The 26008-nt window shown below is 38.1% G+C and overlaps 1 protein-coding gene across 2 annotated transcripts in view; it reads right to left on the minus strand.

Annotated features, from left to right (window-relative positions):
• Positions 1 to 26008, minus strand: part of FILIP1 (filamin A interacting protein 1) — a 167671-nt gene that overhangs the window by 78363 nt on the left and 63300 nt on the right. For both annotated transcript variants that reach the window (XM_045543906.1, XM_045543905.1), the window contains exon 2: positions 24234 to 24515. In XM_045543906.1, coding sequence (XP_045399862.1) covers positions 24234 to 24509 — 276 coding nt within the window. In that variant the 5' untranslated portion in view covers positions 24510 to 24515. The remainder of the gene's footprint in view (positions 1 to 24233; positions 24516 to 26008) is intronic.

The following is a 26008-nucleotide window of genomic DNA, read 5'->3' on the forward strand; positions in this document are numbered from 1 at the left end:
ATCCTAGAATTTTGTGAGGCCAAGGCAGAGGGATCACTCAAGCCAGGAATTCAAGACTAGCCTGAATAATGTAGTGAGACCCCCATCTCTACAAATTTTAAAATTAAAAAAATTAGCTGAGCATGGTGGCATGGTTCAACAAAAATTCTACCAACCTGAAAGAACAATTATGAATATTTTGGTGCGTATTTATCTTCACATGCACATGTATTTTTCCACAATTGTAAGCACAGTGTATATGCAACTTTGAGTATTTATTGTAAGCATTTCTCACTTCATTCAACATCCCTTGAAATATAATTTTTAAACCCTGTATAATATTTTATTCTATGGATATACTATATTTTACTCAAACATTTTCTTATTGCTGAATATTTGTGGTTTTTCATTTTTTACTGTTATTAATATAAATCATATTTGTGCAATAATCTTTGTCTTTCTTGTTATAATACTTAATTAAATTTATAAATATTTTTATTACCAACATCATTTTTCACAGATTTAGAAAAAATAATTATACACTTTGTATGGAATCAGAGAAGACCCCGTATAGCAAAAGCAATCTTAAGCAATAAAAACAAAATGGGAGGTATTGATTTGCCAGACTTTAAACTATACTACAAAGCTGTGGTTCTTAAAACTGCCTGGTATTGGCACAAGGGCAGGGACACAGACCAGTGGAACAGAACAGAAAACCCAAATATAAAACCATCCTCATATAACCATCTAATCTTTGACAAAATAGACAAAAACATACTCCGGGGACAAGAGTCCCTATTCAATAAATGGTGCTGGGAAAACTGGATAGCCACATGTAGAAGACTGAAACAGGACCCACAGATTTCACCTCTCACAAAAATCAAATCACGGTGGATAACAGATTTAAACCTTAAATGGGAAACAATTAGAATTCTAGAAGAAAATGTAGGAAAGACTCTTACAGACATTGGTCTAGGCAAAGAATTTATGAAGAAAACCCCTAAGGCAATTGCAGCAACAACAAAAATAAACGAATGGGACCTGATTAAATCAAAAAGCTTCTGCACAGCCAAAGAAACAGTCACGAAAATAAACAGACAGCCTACAGAATGGGAAAAAATTTTCGCATACTACACATCAGATAAAAGACTGATAACAAGAATCTATTTAGAACTCAGGAAAATCAGCAAGAAAAAAATCAAACAACCCTATCAAAAAGTGGGCAAAGGACATGAATAGAAATTTTTCAAAAGAAGACATAAGAATGGCTAAAAAAAGTATGAAAAAATGCTCAACATCCCTAATCATCAGGGAAATGCAAATCAAAACCACAATGAGATACCACTTAACTCCGATGAGAATGGCCTTTATCAAAAAATCCCAAAACAACACATGTTGGCGCGGATGTGGAGAGACAGGAACACTCATACACTGCTGGTGGGAATGCAAACTAGTGCAACCCCTATGGAAAGCAATATGGAGATACCTTAAACAGATTCAAGTAGACCTACCATTTGATCCAGCAATCCCATTATTGGGCATATACCCAGAAGAACAAAAGTCATTCTTTAACAAAGACACCTGTACCCAAATGTTTATAGCAGCACAATTCACAATCGCAAAGATGTGGAAACAACCCAAGTGCCCATCAATCCATGAATGGATTAGTAAACTGTGGTATATGTATACCATGGAGTACTACTCAGCTATAAGAAATAACAATGATATGACATCTCTTTGGTTCTCCTGGAGAGAGTTGGAACCCATTATATTAAGTGAAGTATCCAAAGAATGGAAAACCAAGCATCACATGTACTCACCAGAAAACTGGTTTCCCTGATCATCACCTAAATGTACATCGGGGAAGGATACCAATTGGATATCAGACTGGGATGGGGGATGGGGGGAGGGGATGGGTGTATGCCTACATGATGAGTGCGTTGCACACCCTCTGGGGAATGGTCATGCTTGAAGGTGCAGACCCGGGGAGGTGGGGGGGGAGGGGATGGAGGTATGACTACATGATGAGTGCCAGGCGCACTGTCTGGAGAATGAGAATGGACGCGCTTGGGACTCTGACTCGGGGGGACGGGTGGGACATGGACAATGTATATGACCTGAACTTATGTACCCCCATGATGAGCTGAAATAAAAAAAAATAATAATAAATAAATAAATTTATAAATATTTTTAAAGACTCATGTATCTATTGCCAAATTAATTTTTAGAACCATGTCTTCCCAGCAAGATTATGAGAATGTCCATTTATCAAACCCTCACCTGTAATAACTACTATAGTTCTAAAATTTGTCCTGATTTAAGAAGTGAGGAATAATATCTCATTATTGTTTTAATTTACATTTCTTTAGTTATTAGTTAAGTCAAACTATTTCCTAGCGAACATTTTATATCTCTTTAGTGAACTGGCTATTTATACCTTTCAGGCATTTTGTCTTTCTTTTTTGAGACAGGGTCTCACTTTGTTGCCCAGGTTGCAAACTCAAACTTCTGGGTTCAAGCAATCCTCCTGCTTCAGCCTCCTGAGTAGCTGAGACTACAGGTGTGCACCACCATGCCTGGCTAATTTGTTCTATTTTTGGAAGAGACAGGGTCTCACTCTTACTCAGGCTGGTCTCAAATTCCTGACCTCAAGTGGTCCTCCTGCCTTGGCCTCCCAGAGTGCTAGGATTACTGGCATGAGCATATTTTTCCTGTATTACCTCCCTTGTGAAATTTTAATACCTCAGATTACTGTATATAATTCATGTACCGTGGTCCTTTTGAGGGCCATAAACCATCTAAATTTTCTTCACTTCTAAAATTTCTTCACCCTCCCCTCCACCCTCTGAACCAGTTTTCAGCCTCTTGGGAAAAATGGTGCTCTCATTAAGAATATGTGTTCTAAATAATCTATGTTGAACTGGTTTTACTATGATAATTAAATAATATTTTTAAAAGAAAGTTCTGAAGCAGGTAGTTTCAACTCAAAGGAATACATCTCAATGGTAGAATTTCTGGTACTCTGGTACCTGAAATTTTGAAACAATGATCTTTCTATTATGCCTAAAATTGCTTGTGTAAGTAAACATCTGTTCCAGCTAACACAAGTCTGATTCTAGATATGTAATAGGAAACTAATATATTTTGCAAGGAAGGACAGAGTTGAATTTAATAACAACCAATACTTACATTGCACCCTAGTGTGGACAAAATTCTTTTCAGGAGCATTATTTAATTTATTTTTCTTAATTCTATTCTACAGATGAAAAAAAATAAGGCTCAAAGAAAATTAAATAGTTCATCCAAGGTCACATCATTAGTAAGAAAAAGAGTTATCTGACTCCAAAATATTTGTTCTTTCCATTACATGCTGCTTGTGGGGGTTGGTAACAGTTTTCTGCGAAAATATGATGTAAGCACAGAGCAAAGGAAGGACCGGGAATTTAAAGGCTCTGGGTAATGTTTCCCGTACTAACATTATCCACAAATGCTGCCGCCACCATCTGGTGCAATTTCCCCACACTACATAATTTGATTGGCTTGCCATGTTCTCGCCAACATTTGTCGAACATTGTCATCTTTTTAGTAACTTCCTTAGGAACGCCACACTTCTATCTTCAGGCCAGAGCACGTAAGGCAGTGAACCCGATCCTGTAAACTTACTTCTCCGACTCTCCAAGACCCCTTGCCAAGCCACTGCTGCTGGGAGACAGCCCTGCAGCATGACTTCTTGCAATGTACTTTGAAGTAGATAAAATATGCACTCATGGACATCTGTCTGTTATTTCCTGCACTCACAGCTTTGTTCTTCTTTATTGCCAGAGAATTCTATGGGTGATGTCACTTTTTTTCTGAAGAGAACAGGCCATCAGAGCTTTTCACTGACATAATTAATTATCTGTAGCTTGATTCTGGGCCAGAAAATTCTCAAGGCACAGCCCCCAAAAGAATTAACTCTACTGTGCTTGCTATTCTTAAAGTTTTAAAGAGACAGGGTGCCATATCTTTTTTTTCTCAGGCGCTGATAATGGTATTTTTGTTCAGTGATATCAAGTAACAGAAAGTGAACTGGGGCACTATTCTATGATTTCACAAGGAAGACCTTCGGTTCAATGGGCAGCAAACTCTAAAGGTCGCTACAGATCAAGTATACAAAGCAAAGCTTTTAGGGCTTAGTCTTAAATGCTACAGGAATGCATCACAATTACTGAATAGACTCTTTGGGGGATCTTGTGAATCTGCAGGCAGAAAAATGAGATCTCAACCAAAGCTAACCATGTTAAAATTAGCCACTAGGTGAAAGACTTTGGTTTATCAGCTACAAAAGCCTAAAACATCAATACATGTAAACGTTACGAGGGATAAGAAATTACAAGAATGGGGACCACATATTTTGAGAGTTTTCACCTATGTTTTTATATGGATCTAAAACAAATAAGCCAGTTCACCAGAAGACTTGTTACCCTCCACTCTGCTGGGCTTCAGGATTATGTAAATGAGCTGCTCCTTGTCTCTTTAAAACTGGGGGGTGGGGGCAGGGCATGAGCTACACTAGATGCCACAAAGTAGTGGAGGGGCATCAGGGCGCTTGAGTCATTTCTGGCCCTGCTTTCCACTAGGGGAGTGGTAAGGTAAGATACAGGAATTCTCTCAACTTTCTCAACTCTGGTGGAAATAGCAAAGTCCTACCTAATGCAAAAGATTGACTGAGACCATAGATTTGAATACATACAAATATTGTCCCCCACAAAGGAATTGTTATTTATGATCTCTTCCACTGCCTGATTCTGCATAAATGAGTCTGAATTGTGCTCTTTCTTGATGAATTTAGGTTGGTAAATTATCGTTTTAGATCTACTATCAAAATTTTTAAAGATTTAAAATTATGATGTAAAAATGTTTGTTATACAAAAAATCAACGTTACAGAAGTGATTTTAAAAAAATGAAAGGTGTATGCCACATCCTCCCATATTGCACTTGCTAGGGCTAATTCTATTAATAATATGAAGTGGATCTTTTCAAATTGTTTTTCTCTATCACTATACAAATATAGTAGCAACACACACATTCTCCCTCTCCCCCATTCTCTCCCCCAATATTATCAAGCACTTACTATATGCTAGGAAATGTACAAAGTGCTTTGCAACATTATCTCATTTAAACCTTACATAACCTTATCAGATAGACACTATTATCATCACCATTTTGTAAATGAAGGTTCTGAGGCAGGTGCAGAAAAGTTCTGTAATTTGCCCAAAGTCACATAACTATTAATAATAAGTGGTGATGTGAGGATGCAAAACTAGGCAATCTGACTTCAGAGTCGGCAATCTTATTATACCTTATGAATTCTCCATATAGATACAACCTCTCAAATATATACCACTTTATTTTTTTATTCAACAATAGAATGGAAAGGTCAAAAAATGAAATTCCATTGATTCTAATACTCATTTCACCATCACTAACAGTTATGTCTTGCTTTTTCTTTTTCAATAAATTGATTCTCTTCTATTTTTATGTCCATCTTTCAATAGAGATTTTTTCAATTTTCTCAATTTATTTTTAATCTGAATCTATAACCCAAAGTTTAGATCAAACTTTAATACACAAAAAAATTCCAAGGAAAATATCGATTGTGTTGGACTGGAATACCACCGTGTATTAAATTTGTTTGAAATAACAATCTCCACTGTGATTTATGCATGCAGTAATCAAATCAAAACCTTTACCAAACATTTCTTTAATTAGTCCTGCTCTCTTCTTTCTTTCTTTCTTTCTTTCTTTCTTTCTTTCTTTCTTTCTTTCTTTCTTTGAGACAGAGTCTCACTCTGTCACCCCAGCTTGAGTGCCATGGCGTCAGCCTAGCTCACAGCAACCTCAAACTCCTGGGTTCAAGTGATCCTCCTGCCTCAGCCTCCTGAGTAGCTGGGACTACAGGTGTGCACCACCACACCCAGCTAACTTTTTCTATTTTTAGTAGAGATGGGGTCTTGCTCTTGCTCAGGCTGGTCTCGAATTCCTGACCTCAAGCAATCCTCCTGCATTGGCCTCCCAGAGTGCTAGGATTACAGGCGTGAGCCACCATGCCCAGTCCTGCTCTCTTTTTTAGATGGAAGTTGAAGAACATGGCTACTTCTTCTCTTTCCTTTAGTACCTACACATCCTAAATGGAGCAGTTAGTTATCTCCTTCCTCACTCCCCACTCCCTCCTCTTCCTCTCTTTCTACCTTCCTTCCTTCATTCCATCTACTAACTTATTTATTTGTTCATTTAGCAGCTATGTGCAAGATATTCTGCTAATTGTGGTAGATCCCACAAGAGTAAGACATACATAATCCTATGCTTATATGACTTTATAATCTAGTAGGAGTGAGATTTTGGAAGGTAACTCCTACAGCTAATTGTTCATCAAGCCACCTTTTGGAAGGAAGGGTTGGAGGAAAGTTCTAGAGGATGAGATAGCATTAGGAAGTCATCAGGAGTGATTAATCTCAATTCCAGTTTTTTTACCAATGTAAATGATTCCAAGCTTCAACAGGCCATTTGATTCATATATTATAGGAATTTAGAGTAAGAAAGAACTTTAATCTCTTAATTGTAGCTAGGTAAACAGAAGTTCAAAGAAGTCAATGATTTGCCCAAGCAACACAACTTAATTGGTTATTTATTATATATTAGAATCCCAAGCTCCTGATTCTCAGACCAGAGATCTCTCCATTGTGCTAAATCGCTAGTAAATACATTGCACCAATCTCAGGTAGGAATTAATTAATTAATTTTAAAAATATAAAATGAGCATTTTTAGGGGCAAATCAATATTTTAATAAGTATTTGCCACTGGGCACACTTAAAGGAATGCTGGCATACATGTCAATGGTAGTTTATTTACAATAGTAGTGTATTTTTAATGGTAGTTTTTACTCTTCACAGTAAAATCAATGCCCTAAAAATAGTAATTGACATTTCACTGAAATTTGACTGTGCTCAAATACATTATTTGTCTATTAGCATAAGAATGGGGTTCCTGAACTCAAAATACTTGATGTAATGTTTTTACCTTAATTTTCAGATTAGCACATGTATAAAATGTTATTTATATCATGCTTTCCTCCCATTCGCAGTTATTGTAGTCAACCAGCAAACAGTTGATAAGTCTGATACTCTTCTTGAGGGAAGATGTTGGAAAAACTAAATTTTGTTATCAACAACTACCTCCAATACCAATCATCGGTCAAAGTTGGGAACACTCGGGTTAAGCATATTACATATCATGGTCCCATTACTTGTAACCCCTTAGGATTTTTTTTTTCCATGATAGACTAAGCCTGAGCTTTATCTGGCAACATGACATGACTCTAGTGTTGGGAAACTTCTGCCGTACTAGCTTGTATAGTGTTTCCAATATATCCACTTTTTCCAAATAAATGACCAGGAATAACTGGCTAAGATTTATAGTAATAGCTGGAAACTTTCAGGGAAAGAACTTCCTTGATTATGATAGAGTCAATAAAGTAGCTCAAGGTCCCCCTTGTTTATTTCAAACTCCTGCTGCTTATTTGTAGTTATCAAGTTGCCAAACATTATTGTTTCAGACAATTGATGTGCATTGACCTCTACTGAGTTTTTGTGGTCGGGAACCTTATCTGAGCTGTCATCATCATGCTTCATCATCCACAAGCAAATGGTTAGATAAAAGCATGGTGAAGATGACTAAATAGAAGAGGCAGGTGGATGAGATCAGTCAACCAGTGTTGCCAGATTTCTCAGCACTGAACTCATCATTTCGTGTTCGACAGTGGCCAGTCTTGTTAAATAACATTATGGGAATATCCCTAGACTTCTTTCAAATTTCTTCGTGATCTTCAAGGCCAACAAATATGTAGTCTGAAAGCTTTCGTTCTACAGCCTTTCTTCACACATGCTTAATCTCAAAAGCTAATTTAGCAAGATACCACAGAGCTGCAGCAATGTGGGCACATCTGTTCCAGCTGAAGTCCTGGTAGCTGTTTCACAGATAGCTTTCACTCGTGGGGATCCGATCTAAAGGCTTACATCTCCAGATGACTTAACCACAGCAAAACCATGCAAAGCATCTCTTCCTGAGGTGGCTGGCATTGCTTTTTCAAGCCACACCTAAGCATTCACCAGAGCCACAAATGAAGGAAATAATCATGTACTTCTGACATTGCAGCTGCTAAAGTGAAGGCTCTTGGTCCTTTTGGCACCACCAGTAAAATCTAGAGAAAACTCATCCCCCTCACGCTCCAAACTCAAATTTGTATTTGACTCTGCCATCATCTTTTCTATTCGTATACCTCACCTAAGCCCATCTCCTGAAATACTTTCACTGTGCTCTCTGAAACTCACATTCAACCACAAGTAAACTCTCCTGAGTTCACAAACTCTTCTGAGAATGTTTCCTTCACCTCCTTGTTCTAATGGCAGTGATTCTCAAATTTGGCTGTACTTCAGGAATCACCTGAAGCTTTACAATAAAATGCTGATGCCTGGCTCCTACCTCCACAGGTTATTATTAAATTGGCCTGGGATATGGCCTGGGCATCTGCAGTTAAGTTTGAGAACCACTGCACTAAGGGAACCCTGGCTGTCTCTTGAGAACACTGTTTGCCCACAAGCTCAGAAGAAGTGGATAGTTTCTTTACTACTCCTTGTACCAGTAGGCATGGAGGTGGGGTAGATTACCCACTTGCTCCTCGTCACTGCTTCCGTATCATTCTCTCTCCATCCTCCCTAAAATGTCCTAGCTTTGAATCTCATGTCATCATAATATCAATTAGTATCCTTTCTGTTTCTAGCCATGTGCCACTCAGACGCCCTGAGTCATTCACCTCCATTCTTACCTTGAAGATTTTAGCTTCTGGATTGCTGTTATTCTCTCTAACACTACTTCTGTCAAATTTCTTGGTGATTTAAATATCTCCTTAGATGATTAGACTCATATCCTGACCTCCTGGTTCCCTGAGCTTCTCTCCTTTAATGATTTTGTCCTTCACACTGCCTCAGCCCTTGCTTCTATGGCCATAGCACAATCCTTGTAACTATTACCGAAAATTGCCACCATCTATAATTTCAGCTCCCCACCACCATCTTCTATATTTCCAGCTCACTCCCTCTAGAACCCCAAATCGAACAACCCTGCGATGGCAGCAAAATCTACCATCCATTGATTTTGCCATCTTTTCACTGGCCTTCACCATTCCTCCCTCCATGTGCTCATTTCTCTTCAATTCCCAAATTCCCTTCAATTTCAATTTTGTGTACCCTGAATGCCATGCCCCTTCTTGCACATGATTATGCTCTAATACCTAATATATGGAGGTTCTGATCACTATAAACAATAAAAAATATCCAAAAAGAAACAAATATCATTTTTTGAAAAAAAATGGCTCTGATTTTTTAATTCTTTCAAAAATCCTTTAAGTGTAAAGTTATGTTTTTTAAAAATAAATAATATTAGCTGGGAAAATTCACAAAAAATGTAGTGAAAAAGGATGGGCCTTTCCACTTATGAAAACATTTTATAGTGCTACAATAATTAAAGCAATGTGGGACTAGAGCAAGGAATAGCTTAAGAAACCTATGGAGTAAACTAGAAATCCCAGAAACAAACTTAGATATTATATTATAGGACAAAAGTGACATTTCAAATCATAGGGGAACATAGATTATTCGATTAAGAGTTATTTATTACCTGCTGGTTTTAAAGCCATTTATCTCCATTCTACTCTGTGATACTAAGTCTGGGATTCTGCAAATTACATTTCCCAGACTCCTGTACTAGCTGTTTCCTGTTGCGTTCTGCTAATAAAAGTCATTAGAGGGCTATTAGAAGGTAGGAAGGGAAGAAAGGAGATTTCCTTTCTGGCTTGGCCTGTTTCTGACAGTGCTGCTCCAGCAGTAGCAGTCAGCTCCAGCTCCTGGTTCTCCAGATCTCGGAGAACTAGCCTCAGCAAGGTCCTTCAGAGGTCCTGGCAGGGCTGGGCAGTAAGCCCTCTGCAGAGGGATCCTGCCTCTGAAGTCTTATGTTCTGGTACCCTCACGTCTTCCTTTGTTTCCTCAGCCCCAGAGGTGGTAGCTGCTTCTTGCAGTTGTCGCTGGTTACCTCAGCGTTCTCTTTCTACTTTTTCAACCTTCTGACATCTGTGTAACCAACTCCCTTTATGGATTCCTTTCTATCTGAAATACCTAGTATGCTTTCTGTTTTCCTGACTAGACCCTGACTGCTACAATAGCCATTTACAAAAAAGTAAAGTGGCTCACTTTAAACAGATGAATTCCAGAGGGATTAAATATTTAAATGAGAAAACTAGGGGGAAAAGTATTAGAAGAGAATTTGAAAGGCAGTTTTCATAATCTGAGAGTGGGAAGACCTTTCTAATTTTGAAACTACATCTAAAGCCATGCAAGAAAAGATTGATGTCTAATGAAAGTAATAATAAATTCTGTATAGCAAAAGTGCGAAAAGCAGTTAAAATAAAAATAGGACAGGAAAAACATGTGATTTACAACTGATATCACATAGAATTAATTTTTTACTATATAGAGCTCTTATTAATCAATAAAAGACCAATAAGCCAATAGAAAAATGAGCTAAGGATAAGGACAGACTAGTCACAGGAAAGAAAATACAAATATCTCTAAAAACATTTGAAAAGATGCTCAACTTCACTCATAAGAGAAATGTAAATTAAAACAACTAGGACATACCCATTTCACCAATGAAATTGGCAAAGGAATTACAACATCAAATTGGTAAAACAATTCATAATGTACTGTGTTGGCAAGAGTGTGAGCAAATAGACCTATGAAGGGCAATTTAGCAAAATCTATTAACAATTTACATACCTTTGACCTAGCAATTCCAATGCTGTGAATTTAACCAAGAGAAATACTCTTACACGTGTGGTAAGATACATGTATAATGTATCCATGTAGCACTGATTGCGATAACAAAAAACTGGATACAGACAGCTCAAATGTCCACTAACAGGAGACTATACTGTGCATTCAACTATCATATCCTCTACTGCCATTAAAAACAACATAAAATTTCCATAGGTACTAATAGGGAAAGATTTCCAAGGCATATCTGATATCTGAGAAAGACCAATTTCAGAACAGTGTATATAATATGCTCCCATTTGTGTAAAAAACAAAAAAGATTATAGTATACATACTTGCCGACATTATATCCTTTTTTAAACTTTTCAACGCTATGTGTGAATTAATCATTCAAAATCTTAAATATTTTTAACATAAAATTTTTAAAAATATATAAATTTTACCCCTAGAATTATATTTTCATGTTTTGCCTGATTTTTGATCTCAGGTTTACTACTGAATCAGAGCATGTCTCCATCCATATGCTTGCCTTGTTTTATAATTATGACATGATTCCTGAGCATGTGATTCCAATAAGACTCCACCTTGGAAGAGATACAGGAATGACACTTTATGAAAAGATAAAAATCTCTGAACACCTGGACAGCACATAAGTCCTCTCCCATGAGCCTTTGAAGACACACATGAGCAAGTTACAACAAATAATGGAATACACTTTTAAGCACTAGCCTAACAGTAGGTGTTTGTATGGAGAATTGCTTTCCCTGCCTAATATCCTTCACTTAATGTGGAAACAACATTAAAAATACAGTAAGATAAAAATCAATGAAGAGAATCAAAGCACTGCACTCATCAGCCAACCTTGAACATGTGGAGCCTTAGTGCCTTTTCTTTCCAATCACTTGCATTATACATAATGAAAGAGAATAATCTCCAATAACGAGGCTCTAAACACTATCTAAGACAAGAAATATTCAGAGCACTTGCAGACAGGTCAGTACGACAGGACCACAAACTGGGGGGATGCAGTGAAGGATGATGCTGGAGTGGCACGCAGGGGCTGGTCTTGCCTCTCAAGACAGTAGACAGCCTCTGAGTGTTTTAAGCAGAGGAAAGACTGGATCAATTTTGTATTTTAAAAGTCTAACTCTTGCTGTGATATGGAGAATTAACTGAAGAGCAACAAGAGCACAGGAAGGGCATGCCAGTTAGGAGCCTTTTGCAATAAATGCTGTTGCAATAAACCGTGAGAAAGGTGGTGAGGGTGCCTGAAGTGAAGCAATGGAGGTGAAGATCATGTCCCTCCAGCTGTGTCAGGTCAGGTACTCTGTGACTTATTCTTCCCCCACATTCTCTCCATTGCCTAGCTGGCATTCCATAATTGCCTGTCAATTATTCCCTTGTCAGTTGAATCAACTGTCACGTGGTGGTAGATAATCACAGTAAAAATGACCAGGCTGTTGATCCCCTCTGTGCTATAGGTAGATGACAGAGTGATACATGTGAAGATAATTGCAGTGAGGCAGTGACACTCAGGAGGGGATGGAATCCTACATCCTGTCTCACAGGTGACAAACGGAAGCCTATATATATCCTTCCCCACTTAAGCAATTACAGCTGCAGAGAGAAGGAAAGGATGTGCAATGTTCAGAGCTTCCCATGCTCAATTCTTCAGTGACCCTAGAAGTATCTCCCAGTCAGGATGTGTTTCTTTTAAAAAGAGGTCTTTGCCCAGGTATTTTGCAGTCAGCATACTTGGCACTTCAAGCTGACATGTTATGCCACAACCGTCTATGAACAAGTCATGTCAGATATTGCAAAGAAAATACATACTTAGTGCTCGCACTTTGTATGCAACATTGACAAAATCTGCACTCAAATGCTTGTCCTTTGTAAACTCAAAGCCAGGAATTTACATCCCATTAAATAAAAAGAAGGTATGCACATTTTGATTGTTTCAGAACACAGTTCATCTTATACATTGTTTGTTTTCAGGTTAAAAAAAGTTTTCTAATTGAATATGTGTGTGTGTGTGTGTGTGTGTGTGTGTGTGTGTGTGTATACACATAAAGCCTATATATTTTTTTTTATTATTCCAAGATGGCAGGAGCTATAACATGCAATCTCAGGGAAGACTCGTTTAAAGTTGGACATGAGAAACATCACTGTTCAAGGGTCACTCACTTCCATTCTTCGTGCAAGAATGGGTTTTGAGCCTATGAGACTGTTTTCTACATCTGCTCAGGAACATACAAACCCTTTGTTTACTGCTGCTTTTCTCATAAATTAGCTAAGCCCCATAGAACTATGGACTTGCAAATGTGCTTTTATCGTTACTATTTAATATTTTTAAAGGGCAGAGGGAAGGCAGAGAGGTTGCTACAATTTGTGCACATTGTTTTATGTTTCTTTTCAGACCCCCCATCAGGAAATGTTTAACATTGGAGTAAGTATTCCTAGAGATTGTTGGCTGCTGTTTGGGAAGGTCAGTAAAAGTCCTTGCCAATACAAATATATACATTGTTGAAGCACAAGACTATGTCCACAGATGGGATTACATGTTAGCTGAAAGGACCCAAGTGACAACACTCGTCTTTAAGCCGAGTTTAAGTCCTTTCTTTTGATTATGTACTAATATCACAGTGAAAGGATTTCAACAATTTTCATCAGTGCCCTGCTTTCTCTCTTAAATAAAGTTTGAATAAAAATGTTTCTCTGTTGACAGCCATATGACATGAGTCTCTTTGAGCCCTTCTTTGTTTTGAGGCTGGTCTGTGACAGGTTTGCTTATGAAGTCAAATTTCAAATCCCAGCTAGGCCAGTTACCTTTGCAAAGCAAGACATTCCACCACCTTGTCTGCAATTGTAACCAACCCACCCCCACCCCCTGGAAAACCCAAAGATGCCACAGGTCACACAAAGTTCAGAACAAACCCTCTACCACCACTGCCCCAGGAGGTCTCCTGAGGATCACTCAGACCCCAAAGAGCAAACATCACGAGGAAGGAAATATCTAAGAAAGGGCCATTCTCTACCTACTAAGTCCTTGCGCAGTGACTTTCAAGAGTGTCACTGGAACTGTTCAGAAAAGAGAAGGAAATAAAAAAGAGGTTAGGCCAGGCCAGTGGCTCACGCCTGTAATCCTAGCACTCTGGGAGGCCGAGGTGGGAGATCACTCGAGGTCAGGAGTTCGAGATCACCCTGAGCAAGAGCGAGACCCCGTCTCTACTAAAAATAGAAAGAAATTAGCTGGACAACTTAAAATATATAGAAAAAATTAGCCGGGCAGGGTGGCCCATGGTTGTAGTCCCAGCTACTAGGAAGGCTGAGGCAGTAGGATTGTTTGAGCCCAGGAGTTTGAGGTTGCTGTGAGCTAGGCTGACACCATGGTACTCTAGCCCGGGCAACAAAGTGAAACTCTGTCTCAAAAAAAAAAAAAAAAAAAGGAGGTTAAAGGCTGGCCCAGGCACTTATAAACAATGTCAAGGTGCTAAGAGTTGTAAGTGGTGTGGTATAGTGACATCTTACTAATTTGGACACATTTTATTCTTAAAAACATCTGGCAAACAATAGGCCCTCTATATACATTTGTTGATTTGATGTGATTTAAAATCATTAGCTTTCAGTGTCTAGCACAAAGTAGAATTATTATAAAGCAAAATACTAAAACAGTGTGACACCATAGTTTGGGGGGGAAAGAACACTGGCTTTTGGATCAGAAGAGTATGGCACACCTTACAAGGAAGTGCTCTTGGGGGAGTTTACTGAAACCCTCCGAGCCTCTGTTAATGCCCCATCTAACTTCTTAGGGTTATTGTGATTATTCAATAAAATAATGAAAATCCTGGCATATACAAGGCAGCACAGGAAGGACAAATGGGCAATATAAACATTACTATTTTTCTTTTGCCATTTCATACCATTTTTTTAACTTTGTATTATGGAGAAGTTATAAACATATGCCAAAGTAAACAGAATAGTACAATGAACCATCTATCTACCTCTTCATATACTTTTTTTGAAAGGAAGAACTGGAGCATTTTAAAGGAATCTCCAGGCATCCTATCATTTCACCCAGCACTCAAGAAATTATGTTCTCAGGGCAGGGTTCCATCTGGTCCCTGGTTGAGAGAGACACCTCTGCCACTAATGTTGGCCTAACACATCCAAGGAGAAAATACATAAAATGATGCAGAGGTTAGATACGGTGACAGGTAGAAAACAAAGCCAGAGTGTTCACCATGACCTGGTGTTTCCTTAGATCATCCTCACTCTTGGTTACTATGCTGAAACTTCTGCCAAAGCCAAACACCTATATTTAACATGTAATACTTTTAGAAAAATTAAACAAGTAATCCACTTTTTGCTTCAGAAAAAAAAACCCTTTATATTAACCAATAAGTAATTTTCAAAAACCATTTATCAAAGTGCTTTATAGACACTGTTGATCCTTAAGGAGTTTGTAATTTAAAATAGTTCTTAAAAAGAAAGACATAGACAAGTAGAAATCTCATTTAAAATAGACAAACAAGTTAGTAAAAGATGGAGATGGATCAACCTATGTGAGGATTTCGGTACCTGAATAGGATGGAGGAGAAAAGAGGAGTAAGCATGTAGTCAGGGGAAGATTAGAAAAAAAAGGGACCTAAATAATTTATGTCCATATTCCTTGGGGGAAAAAGACCTTTCCAACAATAACCTTTCTGACAATAATTCTGTGCCTAGAGAACAGCAGGAGTTTTGATCACTCTATCTCCCTATATATGGAAAGTTTCCAGCCCCCACTCTGCACCCCCACCCCCCAGTAAGCTGGTGATAAAAACCATCAGGACAGAAGACAGGGAGATTCAGGGACGGGGGTGGGAAGGGCAGGAGAGGTGTAAGTCAGTCTGGGAAGGCAGCAGGATCAAGTCAACAGAACTAGCCTTGACAAAAAGGGATACTTTACTCTTAATGAAGGGGGAAAAGGAGGAAGGACAGGCAATGAATGGAGATTTTTGCTATGGAGAGCAGAAGGAGCCCTCAGTCTTTGAGGAAAAATACTTCTGCTCATACGCCAAAGAGAGCAAGGGTAGGACTGGGGATTAGGAGAAGGGAAGTCTATATTTAACATCTGTAAAGCTTTTAAGTGTCCCTTTAAAAAGAAAACAAAAAACAAAAACGAAACAAAATGAAAAGCCTTTCCCTGCCTCTACTATTCCCTCCGCACACTGCCCTGCCCCCTTTTTCTCTGTCCACAAACTTGTCAAAAGTGGAGTATGCCCAAGCACTTCTGGATACCAGCAGTCTGGCATCAATCCTCTCCAGTTCTTTGAAACCACACCTTCTAAATGCCGATCAATAGATGGCCTGGTCTCGGTTTTCATCCTCCAGCTTTGCAGCAGCAGTGAGAACTATAAATGTCTTCTACCTAAAATTCTCTCCTCCCGTTTATCCATGACACACCATGGTTCTAATCTCACTCCTTTCTCTTTAACCACATCTTATTTTCCTCTTTGGTCAGTTCTTTTCCCTCTCCCCACCTTTACCCGTAGGTATACTCTAAGTGTCTGTCCTTGGTCTTACTTTTTCTTTTTATTCTCTATCCTTTGGCTTCAGCCATGGTCTCTTCAGATGAATGTCTTGTTTGTTTCCTCTATATCCATGCTGGTCAATACAGTAGCCACAATAGCCACATGTGGCTATTTAAATTTAGATTAATTAGCATTAAACCAAACCAAAATTCAGTTTCTCACCCTTATTACATTTCAAGTGTTCATAAACCACATATAGCTAATGGTGGACACATAGAAGACAGGGTATATACAGAACATTTCTTTCTTCAAAGAAAGTTCTATTGGACGGCACAGGTCTAGATTGTACCTCTTCCCTGAGCTTCAGATCTGGCAATGTTCTACCTGACATATCTCCTGGAAGTCCTTCTGGAATCACATATTCTTCATACCCCAAGTCCTACTCCATCTAACATACATTTCTCGTAACACTTATCTGTAGAAACTCTAATATTACTTCAAAATGGCTCCATGTAACAAGAGCACGTGCACAAATAATTGGGAAATATGTGCCCAGATTAGTTGGAATATTTAGATACAGTTTTGTTTGCTGAAGTAATAGAGACCATTTTCACTGAGAAAAATTCAGGCTACAGCCATTTGGGGGAAATCTCCTTGTTTCACCTATTATCCTTATATAGTATTTTCCTAAGTCCAGAATCCCTTAAAATAATAAAAAGTTTTATTTTATGAGATTTTCCTTTATTAATATGCATTTTTTTTACATTTCTCAGTAAAACTAAAGTCCCCTTCTATAATGCCAATGGATACATTATTCTCACTGCAGAGAAGCCAACTTTCTGATTCTATTAAGAGCGCTAACATATTCTGCCTGAAACAATGAAAATCAGACACCAAAGCTCTTTGCCAAAATACTGACAATCCCACGGACACATGAGATTCTGAAGCATAGTATTCAACAAAGAATCAGATCTGGTCCTGATTTCAATCAGAAAGCAACCTGTCTCTCTGTTGTCTCCTAAACTTAGCAAAGACATACCATTCTCAGCACGCTGACCATTTTGGTGGTATGAGGTTTCACTGGGCAGCCTTGCTCAGGGTGACCTCAGCCTGAGATTCTAAAGATGGAGCATATTAAGTGCAGGTGAGTCATCAATTTAAAAAGCCAGAGAGGCTAACTAAAAGCCTCATTCTTCAGAAGCACAGGGATTCTACTGGAGGCCTTCCCATGTGACAAATGGAACTCATTTAGGAAAAGAAAAGCCATTTTTAAGGAAAAACAAGATAAATGGCACCCCTGTAGGATAAGCCTATTGTGCTTGGATGCACTAGGTAATTCCATCTGAACTGATTATCACCATCCCCAATGGAGTTATGACATCTCTTATTAAAGATGACAGAAACATAGAGTCATGTTAATGTAGGAATATCATTGTAAATATTTGTGACCATTACTGTTAATTCAATAATATTATATGCTATTTTTACTTTCTCTATGTAGTTCAAAGTGTCTTGCAGACATTAAAAAATTAATCTTCTGACTGCCTCATAGGATGTACAAATATTAGGACATTCTGAGATTAATCATCAATTACCAATGGACAAACAATGACACACCTAGCCCTTTTTTAGGTACAATAAGGCATACGGAGAAGAAGAAGAAGACATAGCTTCTCTAAGGAAATTGTTCTGGCAACAAGATATAAGTACATGAAATACTTAGGGAACGTGTATATATGAGATGCTATGGTTCACACTTAGAACAAAATAATGTAGGATTTCATAGCAGGAGAGAGAGAAGAGTTGGGGAGCAAAAAGTTAGAAAAGACTTCACAAAGGAGGTGAGCCTTCAGTGGTCCCTAAAGAAATATTGACTGGTATAGGAGGGACATATGGGATAGGACAAGGACAAACACATGCACCGAATTTTCTAGAGAGCCCCATTATCTGTCGTGTAAGTATTCTCAAGGTGGAAGAAATATAAAGAAACATAATAATAAGAAGAAAGCCACTGGGATGGTGAAAGTGTTTGAGTTTGTATGTATGAGTGTGTGTGTCAGGGCTGGGGAAGAATGTAGAGATTGCCTGACTGGATAGGAATGGTCATGTTAAGGAACATTAAAAGATGAGCTTTCATAGCTAAGGGGGAGCTTTTGTTGACCAGTCTAAGAATTTAGATTTCAACCTGATAAGATCTAGGGACCTCTTGTAAATTCCTAAGCAACAGAATGACATGATCAGGGAAAAGCTTTGGAAAACGTCGTCTGGCAGCAGTTATCTACTGACCTTCTTGTCCTCAACCCTCATATTTGTTAAATGATACAGACTTGCTCTCCACTCCAAATCCTGCCAACATCCTAGGAGATTTCAACATTTAATGGAAGATTTAGCCAATGTCCTAATTTCACCATTTTTTGACCTCATTAATTCCAGTTGCCTTCACTTCCACTCCCAGGACCGCACCCAAGAACTTACATTAGTTAAAACTGTGCCACACAGAAATCTTAAATGCAATGGCCCAAATCCCACTCTTTCCAGCCCTCTGTTTTCTACCCTCCCATTTACCTGGTCACTCCTCCCAATAGCTCTTCCTAGGTGGGCTTTGTCTCACTGACACACTTTGCTTGTTTGTGCCTCTGTCCTTTCACTGCACATACTTGGACAACTGCAACCCTAGATCCAGTGCTATAAAATATGTCTCCTCCTTTACACCCAGGCTTCTAAACAGACTGGTGCCACAGCAAATGACCCTGCTGAATCCTAAATTCTACTCATCAGTGCTCATATTTGTCCATAATCATGTTCCTCTAACATTACCCTCAGTAATGATTCAGCATGTACATAATCATGCCCATGACCACTGCTCACTTTCAGCAGAACATAACTTTGTCTTTTCCTTGATGAGAAAGCTGAGGCTTTAAAGTGGTCTCCTTCAAATTCCCGCCTCTCACGTACAAATGTTAGCCCCATCCCTACCTATTATTCCTTCCTCCTTCCCTCTGTCACAGAAGATGAAGGGCCTCCCTGCTTTTCAAGGTCAAAACCAAGGTCAACCCCCCAAACCAAACTTTTGATTCTCTTCCTCTCTCCTCCTCCAAGACTGTGTCATAAAAAATCTTTTCTCTTTCCTATATCCTTGACCTTGCTCCTTTCTTGTCTTGTAACCTCTTAACCCATAAACACACTTAGGTCTCTTACACCATTAAAAACCCTCAGTTGACCTGAGTTTCCCTCTAGGTACTATCCTGTCCCATTCTTAAAGGTCCAAATTTTTAGGAAAGCTTTCACTCATCTTATGAGATACTCATAATCTTTTCTCCTTTTGTACTTGTGTAATTTGTGTTGCATTTACCCTATAGAATACTCATTCCTGTATGTTCTCATCTACCCTACCGGGTCATAAGTTGTTTCATTTTGACTGCTGTAATTAATACCTAGTGCCTAAAAGTACACTTGGCACATAGTAGGGGCTCATCAAATTTTAGCATACGTATTATTTATCATTGCCTTCCTCAGACCTCTTGCATAACAATGTTTCTTAAATATTGCAAGATCAATCAATTTTGAACTAATTAATTATTAATTAATTAAAGCCCTATGAATGAATGAATTCTCTTGATGAGAAAGAAGCATAGACAGAAGGCTCACCTATAGTAGGTGGTAGAGAGGGAAAGAGAAACTAGTGAACAAAATTGGAGAAAATGGCTAGGAACCCCAAAAGAATGTGTTTATGGGGTAAGAGGTTAATCCACAGGCATATTATCTACTTCATATTACAAATTATCTTTAAAACGCAACATCTTTTTCTGCCAGTCACCAAGGATGAAGACAGATTTCTCAGACTGTCAATGATGTAGTCTGGAGAACACAAAAGGCAAATGGAATGATGGTGCATTACCTAGTTGCATTATCTAGTTTTCTCTGTGCCTCCTTATGTACAGGTAGAAGAGACTAATTATAACAACAAAGGGAGAAATTTTGAAATACAACTTGAGCTTTTTTTTTTCTAAAATGTATTCAAGTGAATATATTAAGGGAATTTACTATATTAAATGGCTTACTTTTTTTACATAAAGAAAAAGAATTAATTTGTGTCTTGATCTTGAATCATTTTACAAGAATACCCTTTTGCCAAGTCTTCTGTGTTATGGCTTTTTGATGTGAGTATCATTTCTTTTGAACTTTTGCCGTTTTTAATACAGCCAAGATGACTGGTTTTTTAAAAGTGCTATTTTTGGACAAATACAGGGAGAAATTAATCATGGTGCCCAAGTGATGGTCCGGGTATACTATTTCATTACTTTCAGCTTAGTCTGGGAAATATGCAACCAGTTTTTCACCCAGAGTAAAAATTTTCCAGTTTATTAGAAAGTACTTGTTATTGGAAGCAGTCAATGACAGAAGTGTGATAATAGAAACCATCTCCACTACTTCTGTGCAGGCAACACCGGCCAGTCATTGTGATGAGGTATGGCTTGAAAAATCTGGAAGATGTCCCTCTCCAAGATAAAGTTCATGACATTACTGGTTCTAGACAAGACACTTTAAAATGCAAAAATCTCTAGGAGGTGCAACTCCATTTCTAATGTATGTCCACTAAAGGTACACTTTAAGAGTTCGGAGGATACTTAGATTGGCAAACAAAACAGCAAATCTGCAAATTTTGCAAAGAACCAATGCCAACAATAAATGCTGTTTATAATATTGATTCAACAAATTCCCATAGATAACTCAACAGATTCCAAAGGTGGCAAGACATTGGTGTACCAGAAAAGGCAGAGAATTGTCTCCAGTGTTCAAAAGGCTGGATATGGATTTGGAGAGAATGAGAGAGACCAAAAGGGAGTCTGAGAAGGAGAAAATTGGCATGAAAAGCCTGAAAGAGCCTCCATCTCCTCCTTTTTTCCCCAAGTCACTTCCAATATATACCACCTACAGGCAGACTTGATCTTACTCTTACCTCCCCAATGCTATAAGACCTTTTCTCTGTGTGTCACCCTATTCTTTTTGGCCTGTAGATGCAGTTCCCCAAAGGCTGTACCACTTATAAAGTAGTGAACATGAAGTCCCCAGAGTTGTACAGTGCCCAGCCCACATGGCCATGTGGCATCCCTGCCTTCCGCCATTGTTCTCACTATGTAAGCTGCACCAAACTTCAAGGCTCAGGTCCCATTCCATCTCCCTGATGTGAAAGAAACTTTCTTCAATTTCTCTTACCTAAAATGTCTCATCTTTTCACAAAATGATTTTGGCTCATGAGTTTGTAATGTGAGTCTATTTGTAAGACATTCTGGAGGCCAAGAGAATACATACAAAAGTCCTGGAGCCCAGCAACCCCTGAACATCCTCACAATGCAAGTGATGTAATAGGAAAGACATTGGACTGAGAGACGGGGAATTGGGATCTAAAGCAACTCTAACTAAATTGCTATGTGACCACAAGCAAGTCACATAAACTGTGTGTCAGTTTCACATTTGTAATATAAAGGAGGTAAGGTAGATAAGACACCTCAAAGGTGCCTAACAATTCCAATATTTTGTAGAATCTTGGAATACCATCTCCAGATTAAGGGCATTTGAGTCACTTGTAGCCACTGCATAAAGGGAGAACTATAAGAGGCCTTTGGGGATCTGGGAGACAACTCACCAAATGTTCCATATATGTCAATGTATGTCAAGCCAGATAACACATATGAGGGTCATTTACCTCACAAAGCATATTCCTGCCTCTCCTTCCAGCACCAGCCCTTCAGATAGATTTTTTTTTCCTTATCTCTAGTCTAGGAAACCTAGCACATAGCTGTCATATTTTCACCAGCCTACTCACATTTGCTAATGTCAACTGCCTCCCACTCTCAGCTACAACACCCCCCCCAATCCATGACAATGCTAATAGAGGACAAGCATCTACTACAATAACTTATATCTACAGCTCTAAATATAGGAACACTCTCATTTTAAACAAATCTAAAATGTAAAATTTATGTTTACATGTGTGTGCATATACATGGGACAGATTATTTGCTTTGCAAATGAATTCATCATGGAATTCCTTAAAATACCAGGTCCTTCATTTCTCTTTCTACTCACCACCTCCCCCTCAAGTAATGTCTTACACTTTTTACTTATTTATAGCTGCTCAAGAATACATCTGTTGTGTAAAGTAGGTATCTTGTATTCATAAAGATTAATGGAAAGCAAAATGCATTTCTTTGGAGCCGGAAATTCCAGCTAATTTCTTTGATGTCTCAAGTGCGGAGTTTACATTTTGCATAGCTGTACCTGAAACTATATCTAGCAACACTATGAACATAAAAGTCACATGAATCTTAAATACCTTCCAGAGTCCACCATGATATAACAGCCTTCTACAGAAATTAGAGTCTGCAAGAGCTCCTGGCTTCACAAGATCCACCAAGGCTAAGAGAAGTGAGCTCATGATGTCGTTTTGTGAAGGTTTCTAAGGCAACAGTTGTACCTTTCACTCAGACTAATAGCTGTCAGCTGGGGGCAGCTTAAAAAGTTGGAGTAATTCTGTCTCCTTACGCAATAAATGTTAATAGACAAAATATTAACTACATATCTGGGAGTGGTGAAACTATTTTTAGTAATGGTGGTGCTCTGGAAAATTTCATCTTTTGCTGTGAAAAGCAAATGTGATTTTTCTCAGTCTGCAAATGGTAAGCTCAATCATGTTTGTTTGTTTTCTTAAACTTGAGTTTTGTGTGTTTTATGTTTCTCTTTGCCCCAGGGACTTCCTTATCTGTAGGCACACACAGATGAGAACAGGAACACAGTGGCCCACCCTAGTTTAGGATAGGTTGCAAATTACCTCCCTGCTAACAGCACAAGTAAGTCAACAAAGGTTTTATTTTATCCAATTGTTGGTATTCCCTGAGAGGTTCATACAAGCTAAGAACCTAACAAAACAAAACAAAAAATAGCAACTCTCTCACTCTTAAGTTACTCTCTTCTAAAAAAAAAAAATATTTTTCCCCTATTTCCAGAAATACAATTGTTCAAGGCTCAGAAACTCAGAAGAATCCAACTATCTCCTGGATCCCTAAAAATACAGACTTAATGGGAAGAACCCAGCTCATGGTGGGAGTGGGCAGAGGAAAGAGCACTGGACCAAGAATCAAGAGGCCTGAGATGGAATCTGAACAAACCATTTAACCCTTCTGGCCTCAGTTTCTTCATTTATAAAGTACAGATAATGATACCTATACTTTTATTATGATCATATGATATAATAAACTTGAAAATGCTTGGGAAACTATTAGGTTCTTCACAACGCAATGTTTTGCTTATTTGTGTACATCTCAATCCTATGACATTGTAGAAAATTGAGGCTGAATGTTTCCCCAAAATGAGAAAAGACTGAACAGTAAGGCTGGTTTCAACAAAGCCTTCTTTCTCTATCCCTCACTCCCTCTCTCTCTCCCAATATCTCTCTATCTCTCTTTTACTTTACCTTCTGGAAAAACACAAAAGTAACAATTGACCTTAACTCTCTAGTCTAATAGTCATTACTTTTCTACATTTTTCAATCACAGTCAATATTGAAATTAGATAACTGATTACCTACTCAATGCAGGGACTTGTATTAAATTATTATCAAAATCATATCATGAAGAAATTTTCTGCTTCTAGAGAAGCTTAAAGTTTAAATCAGCACCTTTTTGTTTGCCACTCATTGAACAAATATTTATGTAGTGCAAACTTGTGCCAGGCACTAGCAATTTAGAAATGAACAAGGAAGACATATCTCCTTTCCCCTGAAGTTCACAATCCAGAGAGGGGGATAGATTTATAGTCTCTTATTTTATAGCTTGGGAACTAGAGACGCAATAGTTGAGAAAGTTTGACTCTACCTGCAACTCCCCTTCCATTATACTGAGTAGCTGGATGAGGTCTTCTTTGGATAACTCCAGGGATTTCTTAGTCTTTCGTTCACTGTCTCCAGATGTTTTTAGGTGTCGTTTGACAGTTCCTGAGGCCATGACATCATCCTCCTTCCTATTTGCTTTGTTCTTCTTTTTTGCATCTTCTGAGAGACTTTTATCACCAGCATTGCTGATGATGGAGGACTTGGGGCAGGAGATATGCCCATTAGCTGAACTTTCACCACCTTGATTTCGGGACCTCATTCCCACCTACAACACATGAAAAAAGATAAGATGTTATTTACTGCCACTGAAATTATTTTTGTCTAAATACTTGGAAACTTATGGCAGCTTTATAACATAATGAAAAACCAAATGCATACATCATTAAAGTCCCCAGGAAACCCTTCTGATGGTCTTCAGAGAAAAAATAACAACATGATTTTAACCTGACAGACATCTCAAGTCAAATGATCAAGACCAACATCAACAGTGCTCAGTCATGTTGATGGTATGTATCTTTGATGCAATGTGATGAGAATGGCACTTTATTTACCCTTGTGGTCTTTCTCCCCAAAACATTATACTAGTCTAATAATGAGATGCCAGACAGATCCCAATTGAGAGACGTTTTACAAAATTCCTAACCAGTAATCCTTAAAAGTGTCAAGGTCATCAAAAACAGGAAAAATCTGAAAAACAGTCACAGCGAAGAGAAACCTAAGGATACATGACCACTAAATGTAATGTGGCATCCTGGATGGAATCATGGGACAAAGAAAGGACAGTCAGGAAAACTCAGGAAATCTGAATAAAGCATGGATTTTAGTCAATAATAATGTATCAATATTGGTTCATTAATTATAACAAAGGTAAGATGTTAATTATAAAGGACACTGGGTGTGGCGCATATGAGAACCACCTGTATTATCTTTGCAATAATCCTGTGAATCTAAAACTGTTCTAAAATATAAAGTTTATTTACAAGAAAATCCGAACCTCAAACCCTGCCAGGAGCCAGTTGGGTGTCACAATGTGCAGAAACATCCACCTAGGGTGGAGGGGCTTGGATGGAAAGAGGAAAAGGGAAAAGCAGAGGGAAGAAGAGGACGGTATAATTTTTAGTGATATGGAATTGTATTTTTCCGTAGCTTATTTTTCAAAATCGAGCCTTTTTATGTCAGTCATTTCCAGTAATAAGAGCACAAAGAATTGGGAGAAAATAGACCAATTTCAGAATCAAAATTTAAAACAATATTTTGAGGTAAAATAGAGAAAAAAGCCAAAGCAGCAGCTAAGATACTAACTTGTCCCATGGGAAGCACATTTGAGTCATTGCATGACAAATGCCTTACAGATTCTCCTTCAGTCTCTGAGCAATAGAACTCAACCAACAGGTATGTTACAAGCAAACATACTGAACTCAAAGGCTAGAACTCAAAGGGCTCTGAAAAGAGCTCAAATATCCTGGGGGCTGCACTACAAAATTTGCCTAATATTAATACTGTAGTTTAGCTCATGGCCCTATTTAAAACCCACAGTATTATTAAATAACAGCCCTTTCCCTAAACAGCTAAACAACAAGATTTTCATTATTCATTCCAGATAAAATACAAGGACTTTGTTATCTGAAAGCAAATTTCTTTTATGAACTTAATCATACTTAAGAAAGTAAGGAAAGTTTTTTGTTTTTTTTAAATTAGGTTTATAACAAAAACATAAACACAGTATGATGTTTCCATTCAGATAGTAAATATTCAATT

This window comes from Lemur catta, chromosome 2 (genome assembly GCF_020740605.2).
Source record: "Lemur catta isolate mLemCat1 chromosome 2, mLemCat1.pri, whole genome shotgun sequence".
Lineage (NCBI taxonomy): Eukaryota > Metazoa > Chordata > Mammalia > Primates > Lemuridae > Lemur > Lemur catta.